Source organism: Alligator mississippiensis, chromosome 15 (genome assembly GCF_030867095.1).
Source record: "Alligator mississippiensis isolate rAllMis1 chromosome 15, rAllMis1, whole genome shotgun sequence".
Classification (NCBI taxonomy): domain Eukaryota; kingdom Metazoa; phylum Chordata; order Crocodylia; family Alligatoridae; genus Alligator; species Alligator mississippiensis.
The window spans coordinates 19,713,282-19,726,561 of NC_081838.1; the positions used below are offsets into that span (position 1 = coordinate 19,713,282).

At 57.2% G+C, this 13,280-nt stretch overlaps 1 protein-coding gene across 1 annotated transcript in view; it reads right to left on the reverse strand.

Moving 5' to 3' along the window:
• Positions 1-1,728: 1,728 nt before the first annotated feature.
• Positions 1,729-13,280, reverse strand: part of CGN (cingulin) — a 36,240-nt gene continuing 24,688 nt past the window's right edge. Inside the window, exons 16-21 of the mRNA XM_014597781.3 lie at positions 11,189-11,278; positions 8,225-8,308; positions 5,980-6,098; positions 5,569-5,677; positions 5,021-5,184; positions 1,729-4,676 (exon numbers count right to left, since the gene is read on the reverse strand). Of these exons, the coding sequence (XP_014453267.1) occupies positions 4,535-4,676; positions 5,021-5,184; positions 5,569-5,677; positions 5,980-6,098; positions 8,225-8,308; positions 11,189-11,278 (708 nt within the window). The 3' untranslated portion in view covers positions 1,729-4,534. The remainder of the gene's footprint in view (positions 4,677-5,020; positions 5,185-5,568; positions 5,678-5,979; positions 6,099-8,224; positions 8,309-11,188; positions 11,279-13,280) is intronic.

A 13,280-nucleotide genomic window follows, 5' to 3' on the forward strand; every position in this document is an offset into this window, starting at 1 on the left:
TCAACCCTCCCTGGTAACGTTTCTCCTATTTCACAGCCCTGCAGACTGTTCTTAGCTCTAGCTAAAACCATAACTCAGGTGTGGTCAGATCAACTCAGGTGTCAAAATTACTGCCTGTGAAGTATTAGAAGTGTTGTCAAGAGGCTCAAGGCAGCAAGACTTTGTTTTATGAATCTGAATGAGACATGCATTTCACTAAAATGACTAATGACCCAATACATTTTGACTATTTTTTTCTGGCATGTTGCAGTTTTTTTAAAACTATATATAATCTAGAAGATCAGTGCACCTGCAAAGAGTTCAGTCTGTATGACGCTAGCCACCTAGCCTTAGCAACGTGCCTAGCTTCTCTAACTGGAGACAAATGTGTCGTGTCATACACCACATCATCTGCACCCCCCTTTACAATATCCTAGATCCACCTCAATACAGCATGCATCCAGGGGCTCAATGCAGTTGAATTCAGCTGCCCTCAGGTCACACCTTTCCTTCATTCAGATTTACCTTCCAGCGCCAGGACACAAATCAGGGCAATGGCAAAGCCTCGCTCACCACAGTCACTGGTGCGGGACCTCTGCTCTGAGCTGCCACCTGCTGCCCTGCCAGGATCTCTTATGCACAAGGTTTTCTCAGTAGATCCTTCTAGGATCGACTACAGAGGGATCCCTTGAGAGACAGAGCAGCATGTTGAAGGCAACTGGAAAGACGACGTGAGGCCCGCACACTTGTGGCTTCGGGTGGCTGCTCTATCTTGGTCCCAGGAACAGGGAGGCCTGTTCAGACCCTCACTGCGTGTTGCAGGCCAGGGGGACCATCCACATTGCCTAGCTTCCGGATCCACAGGCTTCAAGCTGTTGGTCTGAGGCTGGGAGGGGAAGGGGGTTCCCAACCGGCCTCCTGCCTGCGTCGCTCTGTGTTCAGGCTGCTTAAGTCCGTGCACTCTCAGAGGCCGTTGGTCTCAACCAGCCTCCCAGAGCTGGGGTACAGTGCAGAAAGAACGACTTGAATTCACGGTCAAGGCCTCCTGGAGCAGAGATGCTGGCAAGGGGAGACAAGCTCTCTGGAGGGTGCCCTCTGATCATGCTACTGCATAAGCCGTGTGGCCAGGGTGGGGGGTACCAATTCTCAAGAGCAGACTCAGACCTGTGCCCCCCACCCAGCCCTGCAAGCACACAGACCCCAGCCCCCGCAGTGGGTGGCCCTGTGCTGGGCAGGGATCCCATCCCACATGCAGAACCTGAGGCTGGGCAGGAGCCGCCAACGCCCATTGCACAACCACCCTCCGGGCACCCTAGATCCAAGTCACCCCCATATCCTGGGGACAGGCTGAGACAGCTGCAGGAGCCAGGACCTCTCTGCGCAGATGTCCAGCCCAGCCTGGAGGGGACGCCTACTGCCCTGGTGCTGCAGGCACATCCCAGCCCAAGAGCCCAGAGGCTGCTACACAACACCGCCCCCTTAGCCGAGCTTTAAAGCCGTGCTGAGTTTACAGACTCCTGGTTTAGACCCACATCAGCCAGCAGGACCTGAAGAGCCCCAGGATCATGGCCACAGCTGCTCTAAAATGTGAAGTGCCAAAGCCAACTGGCATCTGGCTGTGGCACGCAGGCCAGGGGCACAAGCAGGTTCTAGCTGCACAGCCACGCCGGGCACTGGGCATCACATGGGACCTGGGCCCTGACTAGCACCCCTTGCACTCCCAATTGCAGACACTAGGTGCAGCCAGACTCAGCTTTGAATGTATAAAGTTTATTTAAAATACAAGTTTGTGGGAAAAGGCAGGAGAACCTGATCCATAGTCATGAGCTGGAACAGGCGAGAGTCACTTAAATGTCTCCTGTCCAAGACACCAGCATCCGCCTTGCGTGCCAACCACTCTGTGGGGGACTGTGGGTCAAGCATCCCCTCAGCCCCAGGAGAGAGCGGCCAGGCCCTCCCCACCCCCAAGCAGGTAACCCCTTCTCCCCACCTTACGCACCGGGGTGAGAGCCTGGGGAGAGTAGTGTTGATGGCCCCAGCTCTGCTGTGGGTGGGTGCTAGCACCAGCTCAGCCCTGTGCAGTGCAGCCTGGAGTCACTCAGCCCAGCCAGCTCCATGCCCGTGGCCTGAGCAGCCTGTGAAGGATGCTCAGGGCTCTTCTTGCCTAAACCCACAGCCCAAGCCCAGGCTCCTCCATGCTGCGAGTCAAATCTGGAAGGCTGGTGGCAACCCCCAAAACCTTCCTCCTGAAGCCACAGATGAGCCTGTGCTCCTCCAGCCACGAACCTGCGGCCCTTGGCACAACCATCAAACTGCCCTGGAAGACAGGACTCGCAGGGACTGGTGACAAGCAGTGCCCTGCAGGCAGCCTGGAGCCTGTCACTGCTCCGATACCTTCCAACTTGACCAGAGCTGCAGGCAGTTTCCCTTGGAGCTGCTGTTCCCATGGCCCATAGAGCCTCTTGCCCCATCCTTGGCATATGGCTGCAGGGACCACTCAAAGCACTCAAGGCCTTGCCGGCATCGAGCAGGTGCTGCCGTGGGTCAGGTCAGGGGCCGGGATAGAAGAATTAGATAAGGTGGGGTCAGAAGGGCATGAGATTGGAGCAGGTTCAGGTGAGACCAGGCACAGGGGGTGGGGATATGAAGCCAGAGATAGTCCCTGAACTGAAACCAGTTTAAAAGTCTGTTCTAACCTCACCCCAAATTCCCACTGGGAATTTCTCTGGCTAAATCCCACCAAGAATTAAGGCACTGGGGTCAAGGCCTGCCCTGCAGTGGGGGGAAACTCAGGGCTGGAGCAGCGAAGTAACTGCAGCAGACCGGCCTTTGTCAATGGGAACAGGTGGCTGCACTGTCCAGCGAGGCCAAGGCTGGCACCCATGATAGCAGGAGCTGGGAGACCCTGGAGCTGCCTTCCAGCTTCATGTTCCTAAAAGATAGCAGTGCCTGAGTCTATGTAGACCGGGTCACTCGAACCCAGCCAGTGCCAGCAGCAGCACAGCCCTGGGGCAGGGACCCAGCAGTGCAGGCCAGCAGCCCCAGGGCTTACGCGGGGCTCTAGCCAGCCTTTGTAGACCGCACTGGACCCTAGGCTCATGTCACCAATGCCTGGGTTCCAGTCAATGGCTGCAGGGCACAGACGCAGCCCATGTATGTTGCCTCCTTGACAGTCTTTGTTCTCCCACTCATACTAGGGAACACTGGACAGCCAAGGCTCCACTAGGCTCCTCCTCTGGCTTCTCCAATCCCAGCCCCTTGCACAGGTGGCCACTGGCCAGGCCCTGCTCTCCCCAGACTGGTGGGCTGCCCAGCTTCAGACCTGAGCAAGAGGCCGGGGGCAAGGAGATTCTGCACTGGAAACAGCCCTGGAGCCTCCCAGGAGGCACATGAGGGACCAAGCCAGCGACACAGAAGCCACTTGCCCTAGCTAGGGTCTGCTCCGGCATCTCACCCCACTCACCCAGTCCATTGTGAGAAGAGGACTAGGGCAGGACGGAGGGGAATGGGGAAAGAAGAACATCAGTGCTAAGGCTGGACCCCAAGCACCCCCAGGGATTACCACAGGCCAAAAACCCTTGGCTTTTCCACTCCAGGTGGGTCTAGATAGACTCGGGACTCATTACAAAGGCACACAGGTGCCCAGCTAAGCACTGACTTCCAGCTGTGAGCACCTGAGGGGTATCACTAGGTGCCTACACACCGGGCTCAGCCTGGCTCCCGGTCTGCTACAACAGCCTGGGGGGCGACAGTGTCCAGCAGATCCCTGCCAGTGGCAGCGCATAGCAGGTGCACGTACACCCCAAGAGTGCTGGTGCACCCCAACAGCCAGCATTCCCTGCTTAGGCGACAAGTGGGGGGGGGGGCAAGAGCACTGGTCCCCGTGTCGTCGTCCCCCCACACACAAGAGCACCAGCCGGGGAGTGGGGGTGCCAGGAGAAGTGGGGGGAGGGTGTTCCCCCACGGGTAATCGTACCAACTCAGAACCCCCCCATGGTCAGTGCAATCCCCCCCAACCCAGTTGCTGACTGGCTGCTGTGGGGGCAAGTGCCCCCCCCCCCCTCCTCCCCCCGAGTCAGGAGGCACCAATCACCCATGGTCTCTTCCACACATCTCCATTAAGGTCAGAGCCAGAAACATAGCCCCCTCTGAGCCCCAGGGGCCACCACCCTCTCCTATTGCACACCCATGCCCACACATATTCCACCCCCCCACCCCCATGTACAAAAATATTTGGTTAAGATGTGAGCCGTCCATCCTTAAAGCGATGCCCTGAGAACAAAGAACTGTTAAATAGGATTTGCTGGGGTACCTTCACCCATTTCCATCTGTCCCCACCCTCACAAGAATTAACCCAAACACCAGCCTGCCTTCCTTCATGGGATTATTGCTAGAGTTCGCAACCAGGCCTGGTGCCACCGTTGGCCGACAGCTCCTTCATTGTGGCTCGTGTCCTGGTCAACTCCATGTTGAGGCGGCATTTGCCCCTCAAGAGAAGCTGGGTCTGGCCCTTGTCCATGGGAGGAGCCTGGCTCAGCCCCCCGCATGGCAGCCGCTAGCATGAGCTGGTCTGCAGGTTTGCCTCAGTCAGCAGCGAGGCAATGGAGGATGGGCCATAAGCACTGTCAAACTCCTCGTCCGAGCTCAGCTGGTCATCCTTCAGTGAGGCCTCTGCGGCTGAGCGTGCTGCTTTGCGCCTGGTGGGAGGGGGGCAGAAAAAAGGGAGTCGTTGCTGGCACAGAACAGCCCTGAGCCCAAATGTGACTAGGAGTAACAGGAGCTGGGCACCTAAACCCTCTAGGACCAGGACACCTCCATCCCTCGTGACCCCTAGAAAGATCTGGGCCTGTTGCTGAGGTCCTTCCTTTAGGGACTGGTTCTGAGCTGGGAAGAGCAGGGAGGAGAGGCAGGGGCTGGCTGGCTGTGGTTACCCCAAGGGAGCCGTGTTCTGGGCTAGGGCAGCAGGGCATGGACCATGGCGAGGGCCCCAGGAATGATGGAGAGTTGGACAGCATGAGGGATCCCCAGAAATGCTCCTCACCAGGCCTCCTTCTCCAGGGTCTTGACACGGTTCTGTAGCTGCTCGTTGAGCTCGTGCTGCTCCTCCAGCTCCCACTGTGCTTTCTTCCTGGCGCCCTCCAAGCGCTCGATCTCCTCCTCCGCCTCGTCCACCTGCCGCTTGAGGGCTTTGACGCGCAGACTCAGCTGCAGGACATGGGCAGGCGTGGGGCAAGCTGGGCTGGGCTGAGGGGTGCCCCACTAGCCCCAGGCTGCCCCACCCCCTCCCCATGCAAGGTTCAGAACACGCACACGGGCATCTCATGCAACAGGCACAAGTACGGGCCTGGGTTTGTGCTGCAGGCCCGAGGCCCCCCCACCCCACAAGCGGCCTGGGGGTCAGTTATGTAAACGGTGACGCATACTCCACAGCTCTGGCTGGGCATGCAGATGCTGTGGCCCAGGCTTTGCCTGGTCCCCACCCACCAAGCACCCAGGAAGTGGCTGCCATGAATAACAGCAGAAAGATGTGCAAGCAGGGGAAGGCTGGGAACATGGGGGGCAGTGTGCGTGCACACATGCATGTCACACCTGGTCCTTCTGGTCATTCACATGCTGCCTCTCATCATCAATCTGGATTGTCAGCTCCTTCACCTTCCGCTCCAGCTTGCGGTTGGAAGACACCAGCACGTTCTTCTCCCTGGGAGCACATTGGATGTACAGCTTTGCTCAGGCATGCGGCACTTACCTGTGTGTCAGTCACAGGCTGAAGTCCCTTGTGATACTGGGGCCACATGCATGGGGAAAGGGGGTGGCTACTACACCCCTTATGGGCTCTGCCTCAGTTTCTCCTCATTGTCACGGGGGCCTATGACCTCTCTGGGCAGAGGAGTAGTAAGACTTGGGCCTTCGTTTGGCTTCTCCATGTGGAATACAGCTATACCAGTCCCACCAGTATGAGGTGCTTTCCTGGGCTCTAGGGTCCCCAAATCTCTGCTTTACCTCTCCTCAGCTTGCAGCTTGTCCTGCAGCTCTTGGACCCGTGACTCCAGCTGTGTCAGGCTGGCGCTGGGTTTCTGCAGCCCCTCCGAGCTGGCCAGGCGGTTCTTCAGGTCCTTGTTCTGGCGAGAGACATTGAAGATAGTGAGCAAGCCCCGTGCCTGCGGTGAGGGTGTGACCCTGGGCTCCTCTCCTCTTACATAAGCCCCGGTAGTGAGTCAGGCCTGGAGCTCCCTTTCCCAAAGGGATTTAACAAGTAGGGTTATATAATGGCAATTAGGAGCGGGGCCAGCTGGGTGCGGGCACAGCCGTGAGCGGGAGGGACCCGGGAGCCAAGAACAGGCGGTGCCCTCACTCCTGCCGCATGCTGGAATGTGCCAGGGGCACAGGGGTGTGACAGCCCCATCGCCAGGGGATGGCAATGTCTCTGCTGGGACCAGGCTCCCCAGAGTTGGGGCCTCTACTGTGTCCGCCCTAATTATGGCCCAAAAAGAAGGGTGTGAATGCACCACATGCCTTCTCCCATGGGTATACACTGCATGCATGTTGCTGTGGGCACAGACCTGCATGCACACACCTGCACCCAGGGACATGGACATGCACACATACACAGGCTCCTGTGGGCATGCAGTTTGGGTGCAAAAGCCTTCAGCTTGGGGCCTCCTGACAAGGGGGCTCTGCAGAACAGAGCTCAGTTCCACTGCGCAGGTCATTCATCTTCCTGCACCGCCCAGAGCACAGGTCACCCGCTGCAGACAGACTCTGCCTCCCCCCAGTGGCGCTAGGAAGAGTTAGGGAGGTCCCCAGCCCATCCCACTTGATGCAGCTGGCAGAACTGTCCCTCCTAGGCTGGACCACAGGCCTCACAGGAGGAGAGATAAGAGGGCTCCAGAAAGTCGGATCAGTGCCCTGCTCCTGTGCCCCAACCCTGGCTGTCCTGGCTAAACCACAGACACAGAACAAGAACAGCTTGAGGAGCTCCTCTTAGATCAGCCTGACTTGCCCGCGGCTGGCGTGCAGTTGCATGGCCCCCACAGTACAAGCGCAGGCAGGCGGCCAGAGCACGTGGGGCAGAGCGGCTTCGTACGTGCTGGGGAGCTAGGAACCTGCCTGCTAGATGGAGCCAGTAGTGCCAGAGCTGCCGCAGGCAGGGAACAGCTGCCTCATGGACCCCAGTACCATCCAAAGCACTCAGTGCCAGGTGTGGGCTCAGGGGGCAGCTCCATGTCAGCACCTCCCCCATTCTCAGGCCTCCTGGACTCAAGAGGTGCATGCCAGAGAGCTGAGAGCCTCTGCAGTTTGGGATGCGGCTGCTTTCACTGCCTGCCAGGAGCCTCAGTAGCTGCACTACATGAAGCTCACAGTGGCCAGGCCACTGCAAGCAAGTACCATGGTACGGACAGAGGCACTGATGCTGCTGCCAGCAGCTTCCTGGGGAGGGAGCCTTGCCCTGGGATGGCCAGGACTGCTGCAGGCGCTTGGTCCTGTGCACACTGTGTTGTAGGCCAGGCCTCAACTCTTAGCCCTAGGCCCAACCCAGGCCTGGAGATCACTGCACTGGGGACCCTGCTGGGCTGGCATCACCTGGGAGAAGCCAGGTCACCCCCCTGGATGGCTGCTTTACCACACTATAGGGTTCCCCTGGGCCTGGAGGATGGAGCAAAGCCAGGCCACCTTTCTTGCTCAGGGCAGTGCTGTGCCTGGCTTTGATCCATCCTCCAGGCCCAGAGGCCAAGGTAACCTTGGGCTTTAACTCAGTGCACATGGGTACCCTTCTCCCTGGCTCCTCCTACTTTAAGCCCTTGGAGGGGGGCAGATGGCTGGATTCCCTCTTGCCAAGAGGCCTGGAGCATCTCTGCCCCAAGAGCTCATGATCATGGCTGCAAGACAAGGTACAGCTGACCCAGGAGGGGATGGAAGAGCGGGGAGATGGGTGCAGGAAGCAGAGCTGGCAGCTGATGCCCAACACAGGATGGGGGGAGAGGGAGAAAAGAATGGGGCTGCTGCCCCCCACATGCTACTTCCCCAATGCAGGCAGGGTCATTCCCTGCAGGACTCGACATTTTGCACCATTCAGATTCACAACTCCAGCCCTCCCACCTAGGGTCGACCCCTTGGCTGGGGGGTGGGGGGAAAAAAAAAAAACCAAAAAACTTGTGGGCAGTGCCTCTGCACAGGCTGGAGGAAGTGACCTGCCCCCCAGGCCCAGCACCAGCAGACCAGGAGCAGCAGTGTGGCACAGCCATACCTGCCTCTCCAGGGAGATCTTGTCACACTCGAGGTCCTGGCGGCTGGAGCGTTCCTGCAGCAGCTCTGCCCGCAGCTGGTCGATCTGCAAGGGTGGGGGAAGGTCGGGGAGATTAGTCCCAGGTCTCATCTCTGGTCACAACCTGGTGCCTCAGCCTTTGCTGGGGGCAGCCCTGCAAGATGACACTGCCCATGCAGCCAATAGGCTCCAGCTGTCAGAGTGAGATGCTACAGAGGGCCGGGGACTCTTTAGTTGCATGGAGCCCTATTTTCACCCTGGCTACAAAGCAGGGATTACACTTGCCCATCACAGAGACCTGCGATGCTACGGCCTGTGTGCCAAAGAGAGAGTCACACAGGCCAAACCGTGGCCAAGCACGGGAGCCGCTCTCCAAATGGGCCCATAAACACACAGCCTCCCGTGACCAGGTGCATGTCCCCTCCAGCTCCCACGGGCATGACAGGAACCGAAGGCTCAGAAGGGCAGCGAGTCCAGCTCCACCACAGCCTGGGGCCACAAGAGCAGGCCCTGAGGCATGGGCACAAGGGGATGTGCCCAGCTTCCCCCAGCCACCACCAAGCAAGTGAGGAGGTGAACAGACCACATTGCAGCCGCTCCACAGCAACTGCCCACACGTGCTTGCCCCATTATCAATGACAGCAGGCAGCCTTGCGTTCACGAGGAAGGGTGTGCACATGGGTGGAAGCATAGAGCAGGAAACACATCAAGTCTGCACCCTGGCAGTACCCTGTGTATGTGCACACCTAGACTGCTTTGCATGAACCTAAACCACTGAACACCATACAGAGGTTTCATTCAGTTTAACCAGCCCAGCCCCCGCTTCCCACAACCAATTTAGTTTTATGTCCTGGGGAGCCTTCTGGGTATAGAGATAGGCAGCTGTGTTAGCCTGAAGTCATTCAGAAGGCAGGGCAGACTTGCATCTTCTGGGCAAAGATAGACATTGCCACAGGTATTGTTATGATGCACAGATGCATGTGTATTTTTCTGGCAGTGCAAAAGCCAAGCAACCATGTTTGTGCCCCTTGTCATGCCTAAAATCTTTGGCTGTGATGCAGGCCATATGAATCCATGCTGCCACGTGATGGCCAACGTCTGCTGCAAGGTGGGAGATGGCAGGCAGCCCCAGGGCTGCCCATGCTCTCCAGCCACCCTGGGCAGGCATTCCTGCAGCTTCAGAGGCCCAATCCTGTGTGCCCCAAGAACTCCCATTCCTGGGGTGCACAGGATCCGGTCCTAGGGGCCTGGGAGACTAGACAAGACTGATGAGGAAGAGCTGGGGTTATTGAGCCTGGAAAAGAGAAGACTGAGGGGGGGGATTTAATAATAGTTCCTCATCTCCAGCCTCAGTTTCCCCTGCTGCAGCTTGAGGCTGTTGCTCTTAGCCCTGATCCCAGCAGCCACAGAGAAAAGCCCAACTCCATCCTTTCTGGCATCACCCTTCAGGGATTTGAGGACTTTCTGGCAATGAGGGTGGTTGAGCATGAGAACAGGTACCTAGAGGTGGTGGAATCTCCATCCTTGGAAGCTTTTGAGAGCAGACCGGACAGACATGGGGCTGGGATGGTTTGGACAGGACTGATCCTGCCTCAAGCAGGGAGGTGGACTAGATATGACCTTGGGAGGTCCCTTCCAGCCCTGCAATCCTATTACATCCACTTCACCCAATGAAGCAGACATCTCAGCTGATTTGCTTCACAGCTTCGCTCAGCCGACTGCTCACCAGCTGCCCCCATAGGGAAGGGGAAACTGAGGCAAGAAGGGAGGGACTTGGATGAGGCCACACAGAGGATTGTATTCCAAAACCAGGAATCACAAGGCCCTGGCTCCGAGGCCCTGGGGTCTGGACAGGGCTGGGCTGTAGGCATAACAGCACGCTGGGCCTGGACATGAGGTTTATCCCATGTCCAACTGTCCTGGGACAATTCTTTCTACATGCAACTTGAATGGCAATTAACTCAAGTTAGTTCCAATTGACCCAGAGGGAAAAAGAAGGTGCTATCACAGTACTTTACAGGGGCTTCTGAGCAGTCTCCAGTTCCAGCTGTCTTATCTAGTCAGTCTACGAAGGCACGGATGTACCCTGCCTTCAGGCCCCTTGTCCTACCCTGAAAACCAGGGAAGTACCCCTCACCCCAGCCAATTGGTGCTAATCAGAGTCAACTGCCATCCCAGCCCTGTGTAAATGACGGCTCTTTGGATGGGAGCAAAAAACCCCAGGACAAGTCATAAGAAAATAATAAAAGACATAAGAACGGCCATTGAGGGAGTCAGACCCTAGGTCGGACTTGCCTAGTCTCTGATATCACACAGGGCCAGAGTGCGGAAGCTAGAAGGAGGAGTGACCTGGGTCTGAGCAGGGTTTTTCCTTTTTCTCTCCCTTGCAGCCTCCAGCATCAAAGGATCCAGGCAGTTCTGATGCAGAGGCTGTGCCCCTCACTTTGTGCTCAATAGCTACTGATGGCCCTTTCCTTCAAGAACGGGTCCAATCCCTTTGTGAACCTGGCTAAACTCTCAGCTTCCCCCACGTCTGGTGGCAATGAGTCTCGCACTTTAATTCCACTTTAAATCAGCCCTGATTAAAACAGGTCTGGGGGGTGGAGGGCCTGGAAAGAGTTATTTGCACATGCAGCTGGAATGGCAATTAACTCAAAGTAGCCATGATTTTCCCAAGGCAATCAGATACTTCAGAGGTACTGAACAAGGGACAGCAGGGCTGGCCAGGTGCAGGAGCCCAGGATTAAAGGCTTTGTCCCAGGAGAAATCCAAGGCCTGTTTTTAGCTTTCCAATGTGGAATGGGGCTGAAGCCAGAGGGGATGGAGCCAGCAGTGATGCCGACAAGGTGCAGGACCCATGCCGTGCCAGAGCACCGAGAACCCCAGTCCTGGGCCCGGCCCCCGCTTCCTCCATGCGAGGTCCATGATGCCATGTCCCTGCTTTACCTGGTCGCGGCTGCGGTTCACCCTCTCCGTCAGCAGCTCCACTGAGCTCCGCTCCTCGTCCAGCTCCATCTCCAGGCGCTTCGACTTCTCCTGCGAGACAGCAGAGATCCCCGTCAGCCGGAGCTGGCAGGGGCCTGTTCCTGGAAGGTCTTTATGAGGCGCTGATGGGGAAGTGAGGGACACCTTCCCCCCCAAAGCCAGAGCAGCAGTGAAGCTCAGCAATTAACCCTGCAGGCACCAGAGGAAGATGTTGGACCTCGGTTCTCACTGGGATTTTGGCACAAGCTGGGGTAGGGCCCAGAACCCAAACCTGGGCCCACCCAGGCCAATCCCTAAACTGAAGCAGAGCAGCTAGATGGACTAGGACCCAGAACCCAGTGCCTTTCTCAAAAGCAGTGTCTGATTCATGGGCACAGGTCCCTTGCTGACCCCTCCAGTGGTGAAGCAGGCCAACCCCCGCTTCCCCGAGGGGCTGTTCAAGGCATGCCACAGATGTTGCCAAGGTGGGTTTGATGTGGCAAAGCAGTTACCTGCCAGCACCTCTCCCCCACTCATTAAATCTTCTCATCCTCTCTAAAGGGAGGGCCTCTGGCCTGCCAGGTGCCAGCAAGGGGCCAAAGGGAGCAGGATAAGGCAGGTGATGGATATGGAATGCCATTTCTTCCCCGGGATACAGCCGGCTGAAACACCGGGCTCCCAGGCTGCCCACTGACAAAAACATCTTCACCCGGCACACACAGCTGATGCTGTCAGGGGAGATGTCTACAAAGCCCACCCTAGACAATCCTCCTCACCTCTGCTCTGTGCTGGACACTGTTCTCCAATATTTTACCAGGTAGCTGAGCTACACAGCACTCACCACACACTGCATCAGGGACCCACTGAGGCAGCCCTCGGCACCGTGTGCCAGGCAAATCTGCACCACCCTTGAGCATGGGTTAAAATACAGGGCAGCTGAGCAGACTTCAAGCTCCAGGTCTGCCTGGTCAGCATAGACCAGTGGTCCTCACTCTTGTTAGACTCCAGCCCCCCCTTGGACATCCCCAGCTCTTAGCTTCCACTCATTCCCCAACTACAGAAAGACAACAAAGCAATTCCTCTGGGGCAAAAAGCTCAGCAAACCCACAGGCAGGGCAGAAACAGACACTCTGGATTCATACTGGGAATCTCTGGGTTTCTTTTGTGAATTGTGCGTAGCTGCTTGCACCTTAAAAAGGATCGCACAACACCCCAAGAGCCTTGAGAATCAGCGATGCAGACAGAAGCTCCAGCATATCTGGAGCCTCCAGGCTGCTGGGCTCAGATGCGGTTTGGGGAGCCACGACACCAAGAGGCCACACACGAGACTGTGTGAACGGCCTGCATTGTTCCAAGAAAGAGCCTTTGTATTTTCATAATGGTCTGACTGGGGACTGCCGGGCAACTCGGCGTTTTGGACTGTCGATGAATGAAGGCAGTTAGACCCATGCAGCAGAGCCAGAGAGAGGTGATGTCCCATGTGAAAGCAGCTGCTGGCTGCTACAGACCAGCAAAACAGATCACTCGGAGAGGGAATCTGTGACCCACCAAAAAGAGACTGGTGCAAATGGTGAAGCCCCCACAATGGGGCCGCCTCCGAAATAGCTGGAAGGAGTCAGTTAAACTTAGCAATTGACGGGGGAAGAGAAGAAAACCACACAGGATTCTGGTGAGAGAAGGGAAGTTTTCCAGGACAACCCCGCCCCCTGCCGTCATGAGCAGGTCGAGGAATGAGTGTGGTTTCATGCTCTCCTGAAGGATTGGCTTCTCTGCTCGCCATCAGCAGGCTCGGGAGAAACACCATGGAAAGCTCCCAGCCCTGCCAGGTCCAACAGGCTGGCTCCCCACCTCCTAGCCCCCTGCCCCTGGGTTGGGGAAAGCTACTGGAGATCTGGGAGCTGCTACGTGTTGGTGAAATGCTCGAGAACAGCTGCCGAGCTGTTGTTTGGTGGTGTAGGTTACAACAGGTGGGTTTTTGGGTAGCCTCAAGTGCCCTGTACCTCTTATCAGCCCCCAAAGCTGCTCCCCCCATGTTTCCAGCAGCCATGTGGCAGCAAGGAGCTGCTCTTGGCAT